Source organism: Athene cunicularia (genome assembly GCF_003259725.1).
Source record: "Athene cunicularia isolate RWA chromosome 5 unlocalized genomic scaffold, athCun1 chr5_part2, whole genome shotgun sequence".
NCBI lineage: Eukaryota > Metazoa > Chordata > Aves > Strigiformes > Strigidae > Athene > Athene cunicularia.
The window spans coordinates 505,791-527,914 of NW_020799102.1; the positions used below are offsets into that span (position 1 = coordinate 505,791).

The following is a 22,124-nucleotide window of genomic DNA, read 5'->3' on the forward strand; positions in this document are numbered from 1 at the left end:
CTATGGGGACAGCGCGGGGGGGTTCTGCTACCAGGAGAGCGGGCAGCTCGCCGCCGTCACCAGGAACCGCTTCGTGAGGTGGTGAGTGCGGGCCCGGGGGCAGGCCCGGTCGCGGAGGGGGGCTTCCAGGCCCGGTTGGACCCCCCCGAACTTGTGTCGGTTTCACTCTCTGCTTTTCCTCTCCGCCTGTTCCTGCCGTCCTCACGCTTTCCCCGGTTTCTTCCCTCAGGACCACATCGGGAGACACGGTGGAGCTGGTGGAGGAATCTCTGGACGTTAACCTGCTGAACAACGCCGTCCGCTTCCGCATCCAGGGCTGCCCGTTTCTCCCGGGCGGCGTGCACCTCTGCGAGGTGCAGAGCCACTTGGTCGTCCTGCTGATCACCGGGCAGACAGTGCATCGTCTCCTCCTGCCGCATCCCGCCCGCATGTACCGCAGCGTGAGTACCGGGGTGCCCTGCTCCCCACCTCCGACCCTCACCTGCCTCTCAGGAACCCTCAGGAAAGCCTGAAGTGCACTGCAAAATAGCAAAGGCCTTGGTGTGCTTCTCAGCGAGGGCACAAAGTGCTGTTTCCTACCTGTATTACTTTTGGCCAGGGCAGAGTTAATTTTGACTGTGACCACATTAATTTTGGTGGGGATAGAGTTAATTTTCTTTATAGTAATTTATGTGGCAGCATGTTTTGGATTTGTGAATTAGTTTTTGTTCAGTGTTTGCACAGCTTTAAGTTCGCATCTGTTTCTCAGTCTGCCCACCTTGTGTGAATGGATTTGGGGGTGTGTGGTGGTTTGGGAGGGGGCACAACCAGACAGTTGACCTGAACTAACCAAAAGGATCTTCTTGCCTTATAACATCATGCTCAGCAATAAGAGGGAAAAGGAAGTTTTTTTGGAGGTTAGCCATCTTTTGCCTGGGAACTGGCTTGGGAGATGGTCTATCCAGACTTTGTGTCCCTTGTTCTCTCTTCTGCTTGTCCTTCACTTAAACAACTTTTTTTTTCTTATCTTGACCCACAAGTTTTTGTGCTTTTATTTTTCCCTTCCTCTTCTCCCATCCCACATGGGAGGGAGTGATCGAGCAGCCGTGTGCTGGTGACAGCCAAAGTGGCTTGACAAAGGGCAAACTGTGCCTGACAAATCTGGTGGCCCTCTACAATGAGGTTACAGTACTGGTGGATAAGGGAAGAGCAACTGATGTCGTCTACCTGGATTTGTGCAAAGCTTTTGATGCTGTCCCACACGACATCCTTGTCTCTAAATTGGAGAGACATGGATTTGACAGGTGGACCGCTTGGTGGATGAGGAATTGGCTGGTCACGCTCAGAGTTGGGATCAAGGGCTCTGTGTCCAAATGAAGAGTGGTGATGAGTGACGTTCCTCAGGGGTGGGGGTTGGCACTGGCACTGTTTAACATCTCTGTTGGGGACATGGACAGTGGGATTGAGGCACGTTCCCACCAACACCGAGCTGTGTGGTGCAGCTGATGTGCCATCCCCATGGACCTGGACAGGCTGGAGAGGGGGGAACATCCAAACCTCACTGAGTTCAACAAGGCCAAGTGCAAGGTCCTGCCCATGGTCAGGGCAATCCCCAGCACAAACCCAGACTGGGCGAGGAGTGGCTGGAGAGCAGCCCCGAGGAGAAGGACTTCGGCGTGTTGGTGGGTGGAAAGCTGCCTGTGAGCCAGCAACGTGCGCTGGCAGCCCAGAAAGCCACCCCTGTGCTGGGCTGCACCCAGAGCAGTGTGGGCAGCAGGGCGAAGGGGGGGATTCTCCCCCTCTGCTCCACTCTTGGGAGACCCACCTGCAGTGCTGGGTCCAGCTCTGGGGGCACCAACAGCAGAAGGACACGGACCTGCTCAAGTGGCCACGAAGATGCTCGGGGGGGCTGGATCCCCTCCTCTGTGAGGACAGGCTGAGAGAGTTAGGGGGGTTCAGCTGGAGAAGAGAAGGCTCTGGGGAGACCTTAGAGAGGCCTGCCAGGACTGAAAGGGGCTACAGGAAAGGGGGGAGGGACTCTTGATCAAGGGGAGTGTAGGGATAGGATGAGGGAGAATCGTTCTAAACTGACAGAGGGGAAATTTAGATGAGATCTAAGAAAGAAATTCTTCCCTGTGAGGGGGTGAGGCCCTGGCACAGGCTGCCCAGAGAAGCTGTGGCTGCCCCCTCCCTGGAAGGGTTCAAGGCCAGGTTGGACCAGGCTTTGGGCAACCTGGGCTAGTGGAAGATGTCCCTGTCCAGGGCAGGGGGATGGGACTAGATGATCTTTAAGGTCCCTTCTCACCCAAACCAGTCTGTGATTCTGTGATTAACCCCCAACACCGCTCTGACATGGGGCTTCACACAAACTCTGCTGCCACCATTGTGCCCATGTCATGTGGGCTGCTGGTAGTAACACTGGAGGTGAGCTACTGATGAGTATGAAGCTCGGCTTTTCCTGAGCCCTTTCCAGTTGAGTCGAGCAGGCCATATACTAGTTTTGACTGGGATGAGATTGATTTTCTTGACAGCGGTTCACGTGGTGCCGTGTGGCAGATCTGTGACCAAAGCAGAGTTGGGGACACACTGCTGCTTGAGCTGTCGCTGATCAGTGCATGCACAGCACTGAGGGCTTCTCTGTTTCTTACTTTGCCCCCAAAACAAGCTGGCTGTGGTGGGCAGGAGGCTGGGAGGGGGCACAACTGGGACAGGGAGGGGACAGTCTTGTCCTGTGCCATGACACCATGTTCAGTGACACGGCAGGGATGGAATTGGGACAGGTGATGGTTGCTCCACTCCTGGCTGAGCATCAAGGCTGCTTGGAGGAGGTGGTGAGGGGATTGCCTTGACACCACTCAGTTTGGTTTTATTTTCTTTTTCCTTTTCTTATTAAATCATCTTTACCTTGACCAACATGTTTTTGCTGCTTCTGTTCACCCATGGGGCCCATGGCTGGTGATAGTTACCTGCCCACTGGGTCAGTCCACCACGACCAATCTGTTGCAGAGCTCTGTGGTGGGGATTTGTCCCCTGGGCTGGAACCCTCTGGTGTTTCCAGAGGTGCAGAGCTGGAGCCTGTCAGACTCTCCTGAGTGTTGGCGAAAATTGCGCTTTAGTTTCTTGCTCTCCAAACTTTTCTAGTTAAATGTCTTTATAGATGTTAGAAACTGCTAAACTCCCAAGATTCTTGACCAGATACAGCAGGGGTGTTCATCAGTGTGGGGTGATTGTCTGTGTGGAAGTGAAAACTGCTGGAGAAAAGCGTTGGATAGGGAAAGCAAGTTGGAAATTTCTCACTTTATTTGGAGTGTACTCAGACCACTTCCAGGGGAAGCATCAGACTAGCAGCATTTGCCCCAAAGCTGAGGGTGTTTCACATTGGTGAATAGGACTCTGATTTTGGTGAAAATTGGTGACATAACCTGAAATGAGGCTTGGAGGTTGGAGGTGGCTCTGCGAGCAGTCCTGGGGCCTGGTCTTGTGACAGTGGGGACAAAATAACCTTAGGATGTCAGGACTGAGTTCTTTGGAGGGAGGCCTGCCTGTGTTTGCAACTTCCCCTCTGTATGCAGCAAGCTATAGAATCTTTATTTCACATGGAAGATGGATCTTATGCAAAGTTGACATCACGTTTACCCCCTTGCTGTGACTTTGTCTTCTCACGTCTGCTTCTGGTGTCTCTTGTCAGGTCCCTTTCCTCTCGGAGAGCTCATCCAGTTCCAAACAGCTTTCCCAAGGGACGACATTGTGCTATTGCAGAGCTGCTCTTCACAGGGCTCATTACCAGCGTTTTGCTACAAGCTGTCTTGAAGCAGCTAATGGACTCCAGGACTCCTCTGGGGGTGTTACAGTACAAGGGAGAACATGAACATTCTGCTAGAAAACTGCAGGATTTGAAATCCCTTTCCTATCTGCTTGTAAAGAGCAGCGGTTGTGGGTTATCAATATAAGGGAAAAAGGAGGGGTAGTTGTGAGAGTTCTTACCAGAAAAAACCTTTTTAGCAAGTAGCAGCATCGCAGTTGCTGTTCCACAGGTTTTTTTCTCCTGTGCCTTGCATATGTGTGCTCAGGATTTGTACTCTCTGCTATTTCCCTCCTCCAGGAGCTGATAACAGAGAGCCAAGTGCAGTCCGTGTTTACAGATATCGGCAAAATCAACTTCAGAGATCCCGTGAATTACTACGTGATTCCCAGCGTGCCGGGCCTGGCATCTAATTCGGTCGCCTCGGCGGCATGGCTTAGCAGCGAGGGGGAGGCTCTCTTCGCTCTGCCCTCTGCTTCGGGGGGGATCTTCGTCCTTAAACTGCCTCCTCACGACGCGCCTGGTAAGGAGCGGGGTCAGGCGGCCTCCTCACACCCACCTCTGCAAAACGCCGCGCAGTGTGGCATCCCTTCTTTGAACCATGGTTGATTTTGTCTTTTTGATATCTGTGTCATACAAATTCCCCCACACAAAAGCCCTTTTATGTCGTGCCTGCAAAGCCCCTCGCTAGTGGCAGTAAATATTTTGTTAACGAGTACTCAATATATTTCTTAATATCACTTTTGTTTTGAAAGGAACGGTTTCAGTTGTGGAATTGAAGCAGAGCTCAGTGGTGCAGCGTTTCCTTACCGGTTGGATGCCAACTGCCATCAGGTTAGTGTCTGGTGATAAAGAAGTGGATCTAATTTTGTCTTTTTGATTCCCTCACCTAGAGTTTCTATCTGAAGTCAAAGAGAGACGAGTTAGCATCTATACTCTGCCAGAAAAAGTTAACTGACTCGCAGGACCCTTCGCAGTATGGAAGTTGGGACTTGAATGCTGGATTAGTTCATCTTAATGGGGTCCTGCTGACTGTGTGTCTGTGTCTACAAATATTCTATTTAGTAATTGGCCTCCAAGGATTTGCCCAGGATATGGCTCGCAGCCAGCGTAGATTAAGGATTACAACAGTTGTATGTTCTTGCCCTTGTCCTGAAACGTCAGGCTTGTTCCCGACGGGCAGAGGTTACGTGTGGATGACACGGACGCTCTGTGTGCAGATGGGGCTCAGTGTTAAGTTGTAACCATTACCGTATGGTAGAGCACAGAACGAAATTCTGCCCCATTACTTGGAAATGGGAGCGAATCCTCTGATTTCCTGAATGACTTGGACCATCCATGGTGCATTGCTTGGGGCTGGTGGGATCTTTCCTTCCGTCTGGATCCTTTGCCCATGTTCTGCAAGCTCTAGGCTGGGGAAGCCAGGGATGTGCCTTGGCTCTGCCAGAGCAGGTGAACAACTGGGTATTACTGGTATGCTGGGCTTCTCTGTGCCTCAGACACTGACCTGCACAGCACTGAAACACTGCGCTCTCCTCCTGCTGTCACACCGCTGATTTATTTCTTTTTAAGGGGCAATAGAAACCCCATGCCTTGGATCTATGCACTAGCCTTGATTTTATTTTAAACCATTGAAATAAACTCTGTATTTTCAGAGGTGACTGTGGCCCATCGGACCTGCCTATCAGCCTCTCTGTTCACTGCCTGGATCATGATGCCTTTCTCTTTGCTCTCTGCCAGGACCACAAACTTCGGATGTGGTCCTATAAGGTGAGTGAGGCCTGTGTTTGCAGCAGTAGCGTCTTCCATCGCTGCTCAGGTGACAGTCTGAGGCTTAAGGAACGAAAACCGAGTGATTGGCATAGATCTGATCTGCTGTTAAATTGTCACTGAACAAACTTCTGCATGCTGGGATTCAGGGCAGTTTGTGAAAATTGTTGCGGCTTGTGTTCGTAGCCACGTTTGGGAAGCGGGTGGTGGGTCTTCTCGGTGACAAAGCCTCATGCGTAGGGTAAGAGTCAATATTTGGTGATCTACAAATGTACTGGAGTGTTCAGGAAGGCAGGCAGGAGTGCTCCAAGGGCTGAGGAGGCACACCAATTGTATTTTCTACTGCATTAATGGTAATAAGAGTGTCTTTCTAACATAACTGCTTGTCAACAAGAAGTTAATAAAAGCCTCTGCTTGCTGCGTGCCACTTGCTCCAAATATCAGTGCCAAAGCTAATCGACCAGCACAACTGCTTTCACGGCTCATCTGCCCTGGAATGTGTTCTGAGAGGGAGGGGAAGCTTTATCATCCATGCCTGGGCTCCAAAAGCCTGTGTGCTCGGTGGGAGAGGGCACAGGTGAGACAGGGAAAGCTGAACAGTGTTAATCAGTGGTTTGGGTGTGCAGATGGGTGCTTTCCTTGCATCCTTTAAGGGAAGATATGGACAGGCTTTATCCGAAAGGAAAGGATGAGGGAGAAGAGCAGTTTCTCAATCCTGAGTCTTTCCTATGCTGCTTTCCTGATACCATTGTTTTGTGTAGGATCAAATGTGCCTGATGGTTGCAGATCTGCTGGAGTTCATGCCGGTCAGCAGGGATCTGCGGCTTGCAGCCGGGACCGGGCACCGTCTGCGACTGGCCTTCTCCCAGTCCCTGGGGCTTTACCTTGGCGTGTACATGCATGCGCCCAAGCGAGGGCAGGTATGGAGGGATGGGGCTTCTTGCTGTGAATGTCTTTTTCTTGGGCTGCACGGAAAATACATTATTCCTCCTTGGATTTGGGTCTGTAAGGCAAAAAACAGGGAGATGTTTCATGTTCTGACCCTATGAAGAGAGCAGTGCTTTCTGAATAAACATTTTTGCTCTCAAAACACTGCAGGATACACATGCCCTTGCCTTGGGAGTAGAATTCTCTGTGTGACTAAGCTGATCTGTGAGTGCTAGTTCACGTGTTCACCTCCTGTTCTAGTAGGATCCTGGAAGCACATATGTGCCGTGGGAAAAGGAAAGGTCTGAAAGGAGCTAAAAGCTTGGAAATACTGATAGTGTGTTTATGTTAGGCTCCTGGGAGCACGTGACGCATCGCTGTGCATTGCCAGTCGTGACTTCTTAGAACTTCTGCTTCTTGCAGTGAATAATAAATTTAGCAGGCTGGGAATGACAGCACAGAGTGGTCTCATCTGTTGGACAGCTTAGCCTGCCTGTTCTCCAGGGGATTCACATGTGGAGTAGAAGTATTGTAACTTCTGCTGTCCCGCTAGTGCTCTGCTTGCTGTGGTGAGAACATGCAGACCTTGGCTTGCAACAAGCGGCCTGAGGATTCAGGGCTTTTCCACCTTGGTGGTCTTACTTGCCCATGTCGTGTTGTCACTAGCAGTGCCCAGCACCCTTCAGGTTCTGGCAGGGATGAGCGTCCTTGCTGAGAGGGCTGAAGCCAGCCATGTCAGTACGTGGTGCAGATGGTCAGCTTGGCCCTCCTGCCCCCAGCCCTTGGGGCTCTGGTGACTGTAGCGTCAGGCAAGGAGAGGGACTGAAGAAAGGAGCTTCCCTGTGACACTCTGGTTATTGGTTTAGTCATCCTTTAGCAAACGATTTATGAGGTGTGTTTGTAGTTCTGTGTCTTCCAGCTGGTGAGCACCGAGAGTAACCGCTACAGCCTTGACCACATATCCTCCCTGTTCTCCTCGCAGGTGAGTGCTGGGGCCTGGCTGCCCCAGAAGGTGCTGAGACAAAGAGTTTCTTCCCAAAACCTGCTTAAATGATACGAGGGAATGTTTTGCTGTCATTAAGTACACGCGTCTCTCTGCTGTACTTGAATTTATGATAAGAAAGTAAATTTGCGCTCTCTTTTCTAGGAGACTCTTGTTGACTTTGCCTTAACTTCAGCAGAGATCTGGGCTTTGTGGCACAACGAAGAGAACCAAACTGTTGTGAAATACATCAACTTTGAGCAGTAAGTTTCTGCGCCGAATCTAGTGTTGAGAGCCTCACGGGGGTAACTGCAGGAGCAGCTCCACGCGCCACTCCTTAAAAGCCCCAATCGAGCTCCTTGACTCTTCTGTCCTACTTTGCTGCCTGAAGTGTGTGGAGATGCAGCAATACCTAGTTCTTCATGTCACGTGCACAGCTGTTTCTTCCTGTGGTGCATATTACGTGGATTTTTTTTTTTTTTGGTTCTGCTTTATAATCAAGCTACAGCTCAGCTACAGGAATGTGAAAAATGTGAGAAGCCAAGCAGCAGACTTGCTGGAAGTGGAGTCTGCTGTGAGTGTGTCAGAAGGAGGGCTGTACTTCACAGACAGCTCCTTCAAAATATAACTCTCTGGTCTCTTCCAAGAAAGATTGTGTTTTGAGGAGACCAGTGATGTAAAAGAATCATCCCCATCTCTGTAAAGCTGAGAGGGCAGGCATAGTGCATAGCCAGACCAGAGAGTTAAAGAGTGGGTGAAAAAATGCTGTGAGTGTGCAAGCTTAGGTAGAAGAATCTACTAGTCTGTCTGAGAGTTGCTTGGTGAGCATGTGTGACGAGAGAATGTTGATATAAATGAAGGAATCCAACCTATTCTGTTAGCTTAGGGCTGGGGATGCTGCCATTAAGCTCTCCTGGCTAAATCTGTCACTAGTCAAAGCACCCGTGTCCAGACCCAAAGGTTGCTGTAAAGTCTGTGGTTGCTGTTGAAAGCGACAGATTTGGTTCAGGTGGCCGCTCCCGGGCGTGCTGTGTGGGAGTGCTGCAAGGCAAAGCTCATTTTGGTTTGGGTTTTCTTCCAGAAATGTCGCAGGCCAGTGGAATCAGGTTTTTGTGCAGCCCCTGCCCGAAGAGGAAGTGACAGTTCGACACGATCAGGACCCCAGGGTGAGTGACTATAAAATAGCAATGAGAAGTAATGAAGCTTCTCTGCCCAGGAGAACATTATGACAGTTCAAGTGTACAAATTGTATCGATACAATCTCAAAATTACTCTAAATTAAAGGGGGCAATCCATAGCCTCTATTATAGGGGACAAGCCTTAGCCTCTATTACCACAACATTAAAGTACTAAGCATGGTTATGAAACCAGAAGTTGAGGGCTGAGGAGAATTTCAGGTCAGTCAAGAGAGATCCTTGAGACAAGACATTGTGAGTAAACAAGGTCTGGAGTGTGCGGGGAAACAGTGTTTGACTGGGACTGCTGAGGGCTTGGCAGAGGTTGGAGCAGGGTGTGGGTGTGAACTGCAGTAGGAAAGAAATACAGATCCAGGGGATGAGTTTGGGAATGGGAGGGAAGGCCAGAAACAGTATCTTAAATGCTGTCTTCCTGACATGTGTTTTCCTTAAAATGTGATCTTTTTCTCCTTGCAGGAAACCTACCTAGAGTATCTCTTCACGCCTGGCCGGTTCACAAATGCAGCTATCCAGAAAGCTTTACAGGTTAGTAGAGGGCCTTCGGTGTACTCCCTGTTCAGCTTCTTCCTGGCCATCTCAGTGTGAGGCAAGAGAATTCCTTGGAGCTCTTGGCAGGCATCAGTATGCATTTGACAGTTTGTAGACCTGTCAGTAGTCACTGAAGCAAGTTAGCTGCTGTTGTGCCATGCTTCAGCTGGTGTGTACTGACGGCGGGAGGCAGAACACAGTTTCCAGATTATTTTTTTTTTTCCCCCTTAGATAGCACAGCAGGTCGCTGAGCTTGCTTTTCATTGCCTGCTGCTTTAGCCAGGTGAACGGAGATTCGGCCTGCTGAAGTGCTGTTTCTCAGAATATATCTGTTCAGTTCTGGCTCCTCCAGGACTGTTAAGGACAGAGCAAGGCAACAACACATGGTGCCTTTTCAGGAAAAATGGAAGAGCCAAACTTCTGCTACAGTGACCGTTTTGATTCTTTGTGCTGTGACCTTGCAGAGGTCTGTAACAAGGTACAAAAGAGAGCCGCTGCAAAAGTATGCAGCACGTCTCTCCTCACACCCCAGTGTGCTGCTGGCCAGGAGGCTTCCTCCATTCCACAGGAAGAGGGAAGCTGGCTGTATGTCTGTGGAGCCCACATTTAGCAGCCAGCCACATTTTTTGATACTTTTGTCCCGCAAAGCACTGGATGGTGCTGTCATAGTTGCTTCACGTCGCTCGGCGCTGCTTGAACCTCAAGGAGACAATGCTCTTCCTTAAAAGTAAAAATTTGCTCTGCTGCTTTTCAGATCTTTTCTCAAGGAACTGAAACACACATGGATCTGACGTGGGATGAGTTAAAAAAAGAGGTTACCTTAGCTGTGGAAAACGAGGTGAGATTATTTTTTTTTTTCTCCTCCCTGTTTTGTTCTTAAATTCGCTGTATGCACTGTGGTGGTTCAGTGAAATTAAGTGAGATACAGAGTGACCCCAGGCCTTGTTTTGTCCTTTGTCTCTCTGAAGGTGTTCTGTGACTTTTTAAAAAAGTACAGATCTTCATCTTTCTTGCCTGGCTTTTCCATTCCCTTTTCTTTTTTGGAGTCCTTTCTTCTTTCTTGCTGTTCTGCTGTCTGCTCCCTGGGTGTGCTTTGTCGGGCACACATTGCGTGCTGCCCGTTCTCAGGTAGGGAGCTGTTGCCCATGATTTTGGACACCCAAAGATAATCAGCTTAGAGGGACCTATCTGAAAGATGAACTGGCACTGTCCTTTTTGGGTCTGAATTTTCCCCCGTTTTATGCTACTTCTCTGGATTTTACTCTTGACATGCCTGATTCTCTAGGCCAGCAGTCCTTCCACCTCCAGCTCATCCTTGAGGCTGCTCAGACTGTTCCTGAAAAGTTACAAAAAAGGCTGTTTTGTATCCTCTACAGCAATCGTTGTGCATGATTTTTTTAAAGAGATCTGCAGTGCTGCCCTTTTTCTTGATAACAGCAGTGCTTTGTAATTTAAGGTTGTATAAAAATGGGGACTTTGTTCCCCTTGCTGTTAGCTTTGTGATTTGCTGCTGTAGGAAAAAAACTTATATTTTGACAGTAAGGTGGTGAGGAAGAGAACTGTAACTGATGTTTGTAAACCTGAACCATGTAAAGGTGTGACTCTGGTTATGAGAGACAAGCCAGCAGTCTGAATGCTACAATTTTTCTCACTGGTTCACCACCTATGTTTATCTGAAGTCTTGTTTTGGTGCCACTAGTTCCAGGGCAGTGTGACAGAATATGAGTGCTCATTGGAGGAGTTTTGGCAGCTGCAGGTGGAATTCTGGTCCAAGCTCTACGCCTGCTGCCTTCAGTACCAAGAAGCACTCTCACGGCCCCTGGCCCTCCACTTGAACCCCTACACCAACATGGTGTGCCTGCTGAAGAAGGTGAGGCTGAGCAGCGCGGGCTCTTTGGCTGCTGGTGATCTCCAGGGAGGAGTTCTTCTGAGTGAGGTGTGGATTTGGGGAGCTCAGAAAAGGGTTTTTTCCTCACCTTTCTAGGGCTCCCTGTCTTTCCTTGTGCCCTGCTCCTTGGTGGACCATCTCTATCTCCTCTCTAATGAGCACCTCCTGACTGAGGACGATGCTGCCATCTTTGATGGTAAGTGAGGAGACACAGAGCTTTTTCATTGTTTGAGGTTGAAACGCTGCATGTCAGGGAAGCCCTAGGGAGGGATGTGGAAGTTTCCATAGAAGTGCTCCTGACTTCATAATTATCTACACAGAGATAGTTTTCTTATCTTGGCATTTGGAGGGAGTTTTATTTGGTGAAACTTGCCATTGTGCTCAGGCCAGGAATTAGACAATGGTGTCAAGGCTGTGAATTTGCTGTGCCTCATTTCAGATAACTTAGAAAGAATTTTAGATTTCCAGCTGCATGTTTCTTGGTGACAAGGACCTGCCTTGGTGGATTTTTTTGTCCCTGTGGCCTTACAAACTGACTGTGCAGGCTGAGGTTATCCAGTGCCCTCTTCTTGCCCACTCTGTGGGACAGATCTGCCCGGTTGGAGCTTGATAATGAGGTGGGGGGGGTGGAAGTGGGATGCAACAGCTTGTGTTTCTGATCATGTGGGTGATCATGAACCTCCTTAACTTTATCTCAGCTGGGGGCTCACTCAGCTTGGCCACCCCCCTCCGAGAGCCACAAGACCTACTCTGACTTGGTGCAAGTGGTTTTGTTTTGTAAAATTCCCCAATCTCTGTGTCTTGCTGATGGAGTAAACTCCTTTCAAAGACTGCTGACAAGAAAGAAATTTGTGAGTCTCTAAGCACCCTGGCATGCTGGGCTCAACTGCCCGTTTCTGCAAACTTAGTTTCTAGCTTAATTTTTTTAATAAATGTTTTTATGTAAGCTGTGGAGAGGGACTGTGCTGTCTCTTGTCTCCAGGAAGTAAATGCCAGTGTGTGGAAAAGTTGTCATTAATATTGTCGCCACAGTGCCCTCTATGCTTTGCTAGCCATGGAATGACGTTTCACAAGGAAAAAAGCAATGGAAAATGTTACCTAAGTTCCACTTTCATGCTCGAGTGATTTTTATATTTTTGTAAAGAAGAATCATCATCCATTTGGTTGAGCTATTTCTGGCGCTGAGGGAAGGAAAGCTGGAGGCCTAGGCTGGGTTTGGGAGGCTAGCAGTTCCTGCCCTGTCTGTTATAAACTTCTGCAAAAAAAAGGCGACTTAATTCTAAAAACGCATACATAAAAGATTATATTGTGAAGCAGTGATTTAAACCCTCAGTCCTGAATTTTCAGATCACTTCTAAGAATGTGAAAATCCTCTGTCAGCTGTGAGAGGTGGTGCTGCACATGAATAGCAGCTGTAATGAGTGTGTTCTGCTTGGCAGAGCTAAGCTATCCGAGCCACTTGCTCTGGGTTGTTGTTTTTTTTTCCTCTTACACTGCACTAATTACTTCCTTTCAACCTGTGGCTGGAGAAAATCCCCTGGAGGGAATTTTGTCATTTTATTTACATCAGTACTTTTTACTTTCCAAATAATAAAGCCCAAATCTTTCCCTTGTTAGCTCCTAAGGTTTAATTCGGCTTCGCAGTCAGCTGGGAAGGGTCAGTTTGGCACACAGGCCTGAGACCAATCTGCTGATAGTAGTTTGCTGATAGGAGCTGAACTAACTGGTTTTTGAATGGTCCTCCCACCTTTGCTTTGAAATCTCTTGTAAATATACAGTTAGATTCTTTCATTACAGATTTGGAGATGTCTCGTGATGTTGTCTGTCTTGTCCAGTGCCTTCGACTGATCGGAGAATCAATTTCCATGGAAATGGCATTCATAATGGAAATGGCTTGCTCCCGCCTCCAGCCTCCAGAAAAGGCTGCAGAGCAGATCCTGGAGGACTTGATAGCTAATGACACGTAAGGAGATGTTCTTGCAGAAGCTTCCTGGCAGCGAGGCAGGGATGGCTGAGCAGGGATTGCCTGGAGCTGGCCTTGACTGGCATCAAAGCACACGTGGGATGTGCAGGCTCTCCCTGTGCTGTGGGAGACTTTTCCAGGTCCCCTGAGAGATGGTTATCAGTGACATTAGTGGGTTCTTCCACCCAGAACCCCCTTGCTGTTGCTTGGGGCCCTCCTCAAAAGGCATTTTGGAGTTCTCAAAGGTAGAGAGCAGAAGAGGAGCGAGTTCGTTTTAGGTGAGCATTGCAGTGTGGAAAGCAAGTGCCTGCAGACATTAGGCAGAAGGTCAGAACCTTGGTCAAACCATGTGGTTACTGTGCTCACCTACTGAAATCATTCCTCATGGAATGCCAGCCATCTGACTTGTTATTTCCTGGTAGCCTGGGGGAGTGGAATAAATAGACTGCTCCCTGCAGGCGCTGTAATAAAACTCCAAACCAGAAGAGGATTCCCATCAAGAATGTCCAGGCTGATCCTTCCAGGGAGGATCAGTAAGGGAGGAAAGAGAGCCCTCTTCAGTTTTAAATCTCATGTTGCTGCTGCTGATGATGATCTTTTTCACTTTGTAGGGAAAATGTGATGGAGGACATACACAGCAAACTGCAGGAGATCAGAAACCCCATCCACGCCATCGGAGTGCTCATCCGAGAAATGGACTACGAGACCGATGCTGACATGGAAAGAGGTGAAAGCTCGACAGCGGGGCATTTGGGCTGGGAAAGCAGCGGCTAGGCAAGTGTTCTTGTCAGTCTAGTTCCTCCCCTTATCTTGGTGATTTTATCTTTTAGCTCATCATCTAAATATGCGCATGAACCTCTCCCAGCTGTATGGTAGTGGTACCGCTGTCAACGTGGTTTGCTGGGGGGTATGTAAGATTGCCACGATCCGTTTTCTGATCTGTCGGGACCTGTTGATCCTCCAACAGCTGTTGCTGCGGCTTGAAGATCCCGTGAGTACAGCCCTTGAAGCTACTGCTACGCTCTTTGAACTTTCAGATCTGGGGTTCTGCTGGTGCCAGACTAAGCTCTGTCTCTTCCCACAAAACACTGGAGGCTGTTTGAACTAGCCCCAGGCTTGGGCAAGCCCTGTTCTCTCCTCCAGTCATTTTTTGTCATCCTAAGCAAAGCAGCAGTGCGCTGCGCTCACACCCTAACTCTTTCCACGCTGAGAATCCAGGAAGCAAAACTTTTGTTTCCAGCCTGCCATCTGAAACGGTGCTGCCTGAGCACATACAGTTCCCCCATCTATTCCCCAACCCTCCCACGCTGCCGCACACACGATCGCAGCCTTGTTCTCTGGCAACGCAGCACCTTTTGTGTCACGACAGCAGTGTTTACCCAGAGGTTTCAGCCTTCCTGAGGCTGCTCCAGCCAGTGCCAACAGCCGCCGTGATGGCAGCTGTGTTTGTTGTCTTGGGCTGGGTCTTTCCCATTGGCCCTGTGACCGCACGAGGGATGGTGCTGATGGTTTGGGTGGATGCAGGGGTGCGGAACAAGTCCCCAACCAAGTGGAGTGTTGTTTAAACCAATATTATTTACTCAGAAACATTACTGCAATAGTTTCTTGGTGGAAAAGAGATCCCCTTCTTTCCTGGATAAGGTTGCCTTGGTAAAGCATGTTACAAGGTGCCCTTCTGGAGCCAGGCTCTCTCAGGGCACATGACCTGCTGCCTGCTTGACAAGGAACTGCTGCTTTGCCACTTGGACGCACTTGTGTCCTTCACAAGCGTGGATTGTTTTTCCTCCCATGTCACCTGGCCATGCTGCTTTTGGCTGGAGCACACCAGATTGTAATGCCTGGGCAGCAGGGCTGGGCCCCGAGATGGCCTCTGCCTCAAAGCTGTGATTTCACTCTCTACCATGTTGTTGCAGCAGCACAAAGCACCTTTTTTTCTGGTGGCCCTGGCGTCAGCAGATGTTTGCAGGCTGGAGAAGCACTCGGTGTGCGCGTCACTGCTTGTTAAAACTTTCCCCGGCAGGGGGCTGAGCCACCAGAATAGTTAACTCACCTCTTGGTGTGAGGTGATGCTGTCATTTGTGACTGGGTTATTCTGGTGCATGCAAGAGTCCTGCTGGTCTGTCTCGTGGGTACGTTGAATTAACTGCTGGGCTATCAGCTGCCTTGGCCTTGGCCGGAGGGATGACCTGGGCCCGCTACAAACCTCACCGATTGCCCTTGTCCTGCTGTTGCTCTGAGCTCGGCTTCTCAGTCTTCCAACCTCTTTGGTTTGCTTGCAGATGGTTTTGGGAGGGGGACAACTGTTCCAGTCTCAGCAGGACCTGCTGCACCGCACCTCACCCCTGCTGCTCTCCTACTACCTGATCAGGTGGGCGAGCCAGTGCCTGGCGTCCGACGTCCCCATTGACACGCTGTAAGTCTCTGCCGTGCCTGTTCTATCTTTGATTGTTGGTTCCTGCTGAATCCACCTGAAATGCCCTTCCTGGCATGAAAAGCTGGTGGTTGCTGTGGGAGTATCACTCTAGGATTCAGGTTGTGCTGGGGAGGTTGGTTGGGGTTTTTTTTTCCGTGTTTTCAGCTGACTCTTTGCCTTGTGCTAATTCTGCTGTGTGAGGTCTCGCTGTTGCCTTTTTCAGCAGTAGGAGTCATTTGAGTTGAACAATGAGTGCAATTAAAGCAGGAGGTGTTTTGTTGTCCCTTCACTGATGGCTTTTTTTTCTCTAGGGAATCTAATCTGCAGCATCTATCTGTGTTGGAGTTAGCAGACACCACTGCTCTAACACCCCATAAACTAGGTAAGATGTCCACAGCCTGTCACCTCTTGGGTTGTTATTTATACCTCTTGAGCCGTGTCTCTGCCACCCCAGGGAAATGCTTTATGCAGTCAGCTAATGGAGCATGGGATTGACTGACCCCACTTTCTGTGATGTTTGTCGTGCTGCCCACCAAAAAACAGCACCAGCAGAGTATCTTGTAACATTGGACTCAGACCAGAGACATGGATCTTATTCTCAGCCTGAGGAGGATGGAAAGGCCTCGCTCAGTTAAACTTTATGAATTCTGGCTCTGGCAGTATCAGCCAAGCTCAGCTCTTGCTCCTGTACGTTACAGTGGCTGTAGTGGGTCAGGCCACATCTGTCCTGCTCACTAACCTTTATCCCACAGCAACCAGGAGCAGCAGCTCAGGTGAACGAGAGAATGCTAGAAATACTTCCCAAAACATGCTTGTGCTTCCATCACTTTGCAGTTCAGTTTTTGCCAGTACCTCAAGGGGGAAATTGCAGCTGATAATTCATTCATATTTTAAAAGTCTTGCTGCAAAGACACATGCTTTGAATTACTGTCTTGGAGGAGAAATCCTAACAGGGGAGAATATAAGGCAACTTAATTAGGAGGATGTGTACCTTGAAGTGGTTCCAGAGGGAGGTGGTGAGCAGGGTAGGGGAGAAAATGCACAGGTAGGGGCCTACTGTAACTAGTCTCAGCCTTTAAGTACAGACACTTCAGAGGGAGCTGAGAAAATCGGGGACAAACAGGCAGCAGTGCCACATGCGAAGGGCTGTGAGCTGGGGAAGAAATTCCTCTGCTTGCTGACAGGCCTGGGGCATCTGTGCTCTTTGTGAGCAGGCTGCGATCTTCAGAGTCCGAACGCTCCCTGAATGAGAGTCTGGGTTCAGGGGGCAGTTGCCTTGAAGTAAATGTCAGGACATAAAAGCAAAATTGAAAACATCCTTTGTGTGTGCCAGTGTCGTGGGTTATTTCTTGGCCCGCTCATGAGGAAAGTCCTGTTTGGCCGCTGTGCTTCGGGAAAGATATGTGAAACGTGGGGAAGCTGGAAAGGAGGTGGTAGCTTGGGGAGAGGCGTTGAGAACAGTTAACTACTGGGAGATTGGACTGCTTAGGGTGCTGGAATGAGGAGGGAGGCATTTGAACAGGGTCAGATAGCCAAATCAGCACTCCCTCAGCCCTGCCCTGCAGCACACTCGGTCGTGCTGGAAAGCTGCAGATGGGTCGTGTCATGAATAGCGCAACTAGAGAGCAAGCAGAGCCCTTTTTTTTTTTCATGTTATAATTGAGTTGCAGTTAATAAACATTGCAGTATGTGGCTCTTTGATCTCCTGCTACTCCCTCTGACTTAACCAGACGGCAAGAGAAATCCAAAACCAACAAGTTCGAGTGCTGAACGTGCTTATTATTTTGCTCCGGCTTAATCTGTGATGCTTGAGCTGATGAGCACAGCACAGTGTAGAAAACCTGGGATGTCTGCTGCAGGCCCTCTTCTCAGTGTTTCTTTAACTTGTATTTTTTAGTATCCAGCCCTCAAACAATTGTGGAGCTGTTCTTTCAGGAAGTGGCCAGAAAGCACATCATAGCTCGACTCTTCTTGCAACCAAACACCTCTTTGGCTGAAACAAGTTTGAACTGGCCCCATCTCATTACTGCGATAGTGGCTGACTTTCTGCCACTCCTGTATCCTTGGCTGTAAACCCCCTCTCTGCGAGGTGCTGGCTCTTGCCAGGCTGTAACCAGGGGGAGTTTCTGTATGGTGCAGCAGTGCCGGAGCTGTTGTGCATGGAGGCTGCGTGTTGAGGCCCGATCCTAAGACTGGGAGCATTGGTGGGCCTGTGAGAGGAGGGTTGGGGCTAGCAGAGGGGTTTAGGTGGTGGGCTGCGGGGTGCTTGCGAACTGTAAGTTGGCCATCTCTGCAACCAAACCCCATGCAGTTCCAAAACCAGTGTTTTCCACATCCAAATTTCAAAGATAAATTGGCTGAACAAGTGACTGTTGTTAGCAAGATTTGTGGGTATTTTAAGATTTCTCAGAATCCATCCTGTTTAGGTGCACAGTAAAGAGTTTGAGTTTTTGACTTTAAGCCCCTGAGCTCTAGCGACTTGACTTGGTGAGGGGCGATGCTGGGACATTTGGAAAGGTAACAAGATTTGGGCAGTTGTGGGTTAGATGTACTAATGGTTTTGTTCTAATATGGATAGATCTCATTACAGAATAAGGACTTTATAAAGAGCAGCTTAATCTTCTCTCCTTTACCCCCCTCCAAACTGAGTGAGAGAGGCATGCCGACTTTTCAACTAGTTCTCCGAGCTCTCCGGGTAGGATTGTTCCTTAACCTCTGCTCAGATGGCCCAGCAATCCCAGTTTCCTCTTCCCTGAGTGCCTGATGGGGAGCTGCCAGTACACCCAGCTGCAGGTGAGTGCTCCGCTCCAGCTCCCTCAGAGGAGCTGACAGGGGAAGAGCAGGTGTGAGTGCAACAGTCTCTTTCCACATGTGGGTTTTTTGCAGTGGCAGGTCTGTGCTTCGGCCAATGCAGAGGTGTAACGTGGCCTGAGCTCCATGCGCAGCCGCCTTACCTCTGCTTAGAAAAAGTTCCCCAAAACCAGCATCTTTCCAGTTGCTGGAGGTTGTTCTGCTTCCCCCTAGTCGCTGCTCTCTGAGCTCTGATGTGAGATAATCTTCCCGAGTGCTCTGCTTCTGTATCTCCCTTTTGGAGATGATGGGCTGGAAGTTCATCCCGCAGATAAAATTGTACTGCAAGGAGCAATTCTTTTGGAGATTTGTTAGAAATCTCTCTTGTAACTATCGCAGTGTCAGTGCTGTGAACAAACTGTAAGGTAGCAAATATCTTCCATCTTCCTCGTGCGTCTGTCTTGTTTCCTGTAGTGTCCACCTCTAACAGAAGGGGTTTTTGCTAAATACCTCATCCCTGGAAAATGCCACAGAGACTTTGCTGGGAAATTATTTAAGATGGTCGTCTTACACATTTCCTCTTTAATCTGTTTTCAAGAAAATCTAGGCATAAGTGCTTTGGGTTATTATATACCTTTTTCGTGGAGGAATTCGGTCTCCCAGGGCTTGTCTGTCAGTGTGGTACTGCATGCAAGAAACATCTTTGCGGAGCTTGTTTAAATATCACAGCCAGCCCATAATCCAGTCGCTCATTAGCTGCTGATGTGCCCACAGCCTTTCCTGCACTACCGCTGCAAACAAGACTGCCCGCAGGACTGGGGGTTCCAACAGTAGAAGTAATTTCAAGAAGGCTCATCTATTTCTTAAACGTCCTTACTAGTAAAAACCGGTGTAAGAAACATCCGACATCTTGGCAGCAGGGCGAGTGAACTACTTTTTTACTTTCTGGTGTCTCCCTGGACTGCTGTATTTCAGACCGCTTTTTCTCCACCATCCCTTCCCATGCTTTTCAAGGGCTGGTGCTTGTAGCTGCTTGTGCTCCAGTTCAGAGCTGCACGGTTTCTTGTCTGCAGCGCCATGTGACACATTTCATTCCCCAACTGATGGCAGTCCTTGAGGCACGCAGGGCTAGGCAAGCTGTTGTTAATGAGATGTTTTTTTCTGTGCTTAGCAGAACCTTTTATTCTCAGAGTCCCTTACACCTGGGGCTGAATTGCTTTCTTTTGTGTTCGTCTTGCTGCCAAGAATGTCAAATCTACAGAGCTTTTGAGCCAGGAAATGCCAGGACACTTTGAGCAGCATCATTCTACCTCCTGGCATATGTTCGCTCTTGTGGCACAAGCACGCTTTGAATTTCCTTGCATTGCTTTCGCCTCACTTGTGTCCTGCCTCGAGGAGATACAAGCAACTTTTATCTCTGCAGGAGCAGGCTCTTCTTCCTCCTCCCTGCTACCTTCTGTCACACTTACTGATCCCAGTCGGTCACGTAAACTTGGATTAACTGTTTTGACCTCAGGGAGCTAACACCAGATTTTCTGTGAGTGTGAGCTTGGTGACCCAAATAGGGGTGGAGATACAGGAAGCACCCTGCGAGTAACCAGTGCACAGAGAAGGTCTAGTGACTGGCCTGGGCCAGGGCCAGACCTCTCCTCGTTGCTTATTCTGTATGACAAGCTGTTGAGCAAGCCGTTGGGTGGGATTTATCTGTTTTAGCTGGCTAATCTGAGCAGTGAATCCAGGCTCAGAAGATGCGTTGCCACATGGCTTTTAGTGGACCTGTGGCTGGGGTAGGTGAGACATATGTGCTGGTGGTTTACACACGTGTGAAGATGCAGGTTGGCTGGTGAAACCTAGGCTTTACTGTTGGGTCTTGGCTTCTCCTCCTCCTTTCCTGCTGAGTCCCGGAGCCCTGCTGGTGGGACATCTCTGCTTCTCCAAGTGTGAAGAGCAAATGCTACTCTCCCAGGCATGAGGGATGCCAGCTTTTGAGTTTTCATCGTGCTTCCTAGCTGCTCTTGGATAGGTGGTGACACTTTGCAGCCCTTATATCATCCTGACAGAGCAGGCACAGGGCCAGACTGAGTTGTATCACCCTGTCCTTTTGGCCAGCGTCTGTATTGTGGCTTTATTTATGGTGTGTCCTTAGTGTCGTCAGTGTTCCACCCTATGCCTGTCAGTTTGTTGCTGTAATCCGTGGTCTTCTTTGGTGGCTCTCCCCTCCTGCCCAGATACTGCTCTTCTAACACCTGCTTTGCCTGTTCTCCCACTGCCTTCACACATGTGTGCTGCTGGTCCTGCTCCATGCACGCCAGGGTAACATTTCCTTTGCAGTTCCCTGGAGCGGATTTGCAGTGGTTGTAGAACACATTGTGTTTGATTTGTGGGGATGTTGGGTGCTGTTTCTGAGGCACAGGAGCTGTTCAGAGCACCTTGTTTGTTGGCAGCACATGGGGGATGTCTCCCCATCTGCACACTGAAGGGACTTTGGGGCTGCAGAAACCAGTCCTGACCGAGTAAATTGGCACCAAGTCATTCCACACAGGCACTACTTAGGGAAAGAGAATCCCTGCTTGGTCCCCAGCTTTTCAGGGAGTGATTTGAGACTCAGAAAACACACTGAGCGGGATCTGTGTGAGCACGGCAGTTAAAGGGGCCACCAAAATAGTGCTTTAGTGTTAGAGACCTAACCCTTCTTCTGGTAGTGGGTGCCTGCAGGTCACGAGCGAGTGCTGAATCGAAACTCCCATTCCTCCTCTCCTGTAGGAATACATTCGCCTGCTGCAGCCGTGGTGCCACGTGAACATGGGCTCCTGCTGCTTCATGATGGGCCGCTGCTACCTCGTCATGGGCGAGGGGCACAAGGTAAGGCCCCAGCTTCCTGGCGCTGCCCCTCTCTGGGGTCTGGGACATTTTTCCCTGGGAGGGCAGAGGTGCACAGGTAGGACCAGCCTTGTTTATGCTGTGCAAGTCAAGAAATGTCCATCTCGTGGAGAAAAGTTCCTGTTAGCTTGGGGCCAGCGGGTCTCATACAGTGGAGCTGGAACAGGCAGCACTGTCTTCTCAGTACGGTCAGTCCCCCAAGGGGCACACGCAAGCTGCTTTTTTGGTCTGCTTCTAGGCTTTGGATTGTTTCTGCCAAGCTGCATCTGAGGTGGGAAGAGAAGAGTTCTTGGACAGGCTGATCCAGCCTGAAGAGGGTGAGATAGTCTCCACTCCACGCCTGCAGTACTACAACAAGGTACGGCTGAGCTGGCCCAGCGGGCACCATCCTGACCAAGTAAATTGGCACCAAGTCAATCCATGCAGGCACTACTGAGAGAGAGAGAGAGAGAATTCCTGCTTGGAAAGAGAATTCCTGCTTAGTCCCTAGCTTTTGAGGGAGTGACTTGAGACAGAAAACATACTTTTTTGTGAGGTAAAGCCTCAGTGTAGTCTGTTTACTTTCTTTGTGAGGCTGACAATGGGGTGACTGCGGTGTGAAAGCTCGGTACTTTCCATCCATTATTTCCTAGTAGCAGAGGACTTTGTTATCCAGCAGAAAAAGGGAGAGATCCAGCTGCTGGAGGCAGAAGCCAGACATGTTCAGGCTAGATGTAAGATGCTGCTTAAGGGGCAGGTTATTAAGCTTTGAGGCAAATTGAAATGAATGTCTTTAAATTGAGATAGCATCTTTCTTCTTGCATAATGCCATCGTTCAGACAGGCTGAAAGCTTGGACCTAGGCTTGCTCTAAGGGATTCCCTGATTTTAAAATCCAGCAAACACAAGGATTGTCTGGTGCCCTTGGAGAGGGGGCTCTCTGATACAGCTGCTTGTGTGCTTGGGGAGCAAGCACCCCTCTCTATCAGGGGTTCACTGTAAATGTCAATGCTAAAATGTTTTGGAAA

The 22,124-nt window shown here is 49.4% G+C and overlaps 1 protein-coding gene across 1 annotated transcript in view; it reads left to right on the forward strand.

Annotated features, from left to right (window-relative positions):
- Positions 1-22,124, forward strand: part of NUP160 (nucleoporin 160) — a 59,676-nt gene that overhangs the window by 29,897 nt on the left and 7,655 nt on the right. The window contains exons 3-24 of the mRNA XM_026850226.1: positions 1-81; positions 230-440; positions 4,082-4,304; positions 4,537-4,615; positions 5,437-5,551; positions 6,313-6,471; positions 7,383-7,460; positions 7,626-7,723; positions 8,542-8,626; positions 9,113-9,181; positions 9,939-10,022; positions 10,884-11,054; positions 11,169-11,268; positions 12,870-13,035; positions 13,647-13,762; positions 13,866-14,026; positions 15,315-15,448; positions 15,760-15,830; positions 17,346-17,505; positions 18,172-18,241; positions 21,002-21,100; positions 21,357-21,476. The exon at positions 1-81 is cut by the window's left edge and continues 2 nt beyond it. Of these exons, the coding sequence (XP_026706027.1) occupies positions 1-81; positions 230-440; positions 4,082-4,304; positions 4,537-4,615; positions 5,437-5,551; positions 6,313-6,471; positions 7,383-7,460; positions 7,626-7,723; positions 8,542-8,626; positions 9,113-9,181; positions 9,939-10,022; positions 10,884-11,054; positions 11,169-11,268; positions 12,870-13,035; positions 13,647-13,762; positions 13,866-14,026; positions 15,315-15,448; positions 15,760-15,830; positions 17,346-17,505; positions 18,172-18,241; positions 21,002-21,100; positions 21,357-21,476 (2,650 nt within the window). The remainder of the gene's footprint in view (positions 82-229; positions 441-4,081; positions 4,305-4,536; positions 4,616-5,436; positions 5,552-6,312; positions 6,472-7,382; positions 7,461-7,625; positions 7,724-8,541; positions 8,627-9,112; positions 9,182-9,938; positions 10,023-10,883; positions 11,055-11,168; positions 11,269-12,869; positions 13,036-13,646; positions 13,763-13,865; positions 14,027-15,314; positions 15,449-15,759; positions 15,831-17,345; positions 17,506-18,171; positions 18,242-21,001; positions 21,101-21,356; positions 21,477-22,124) is intronic.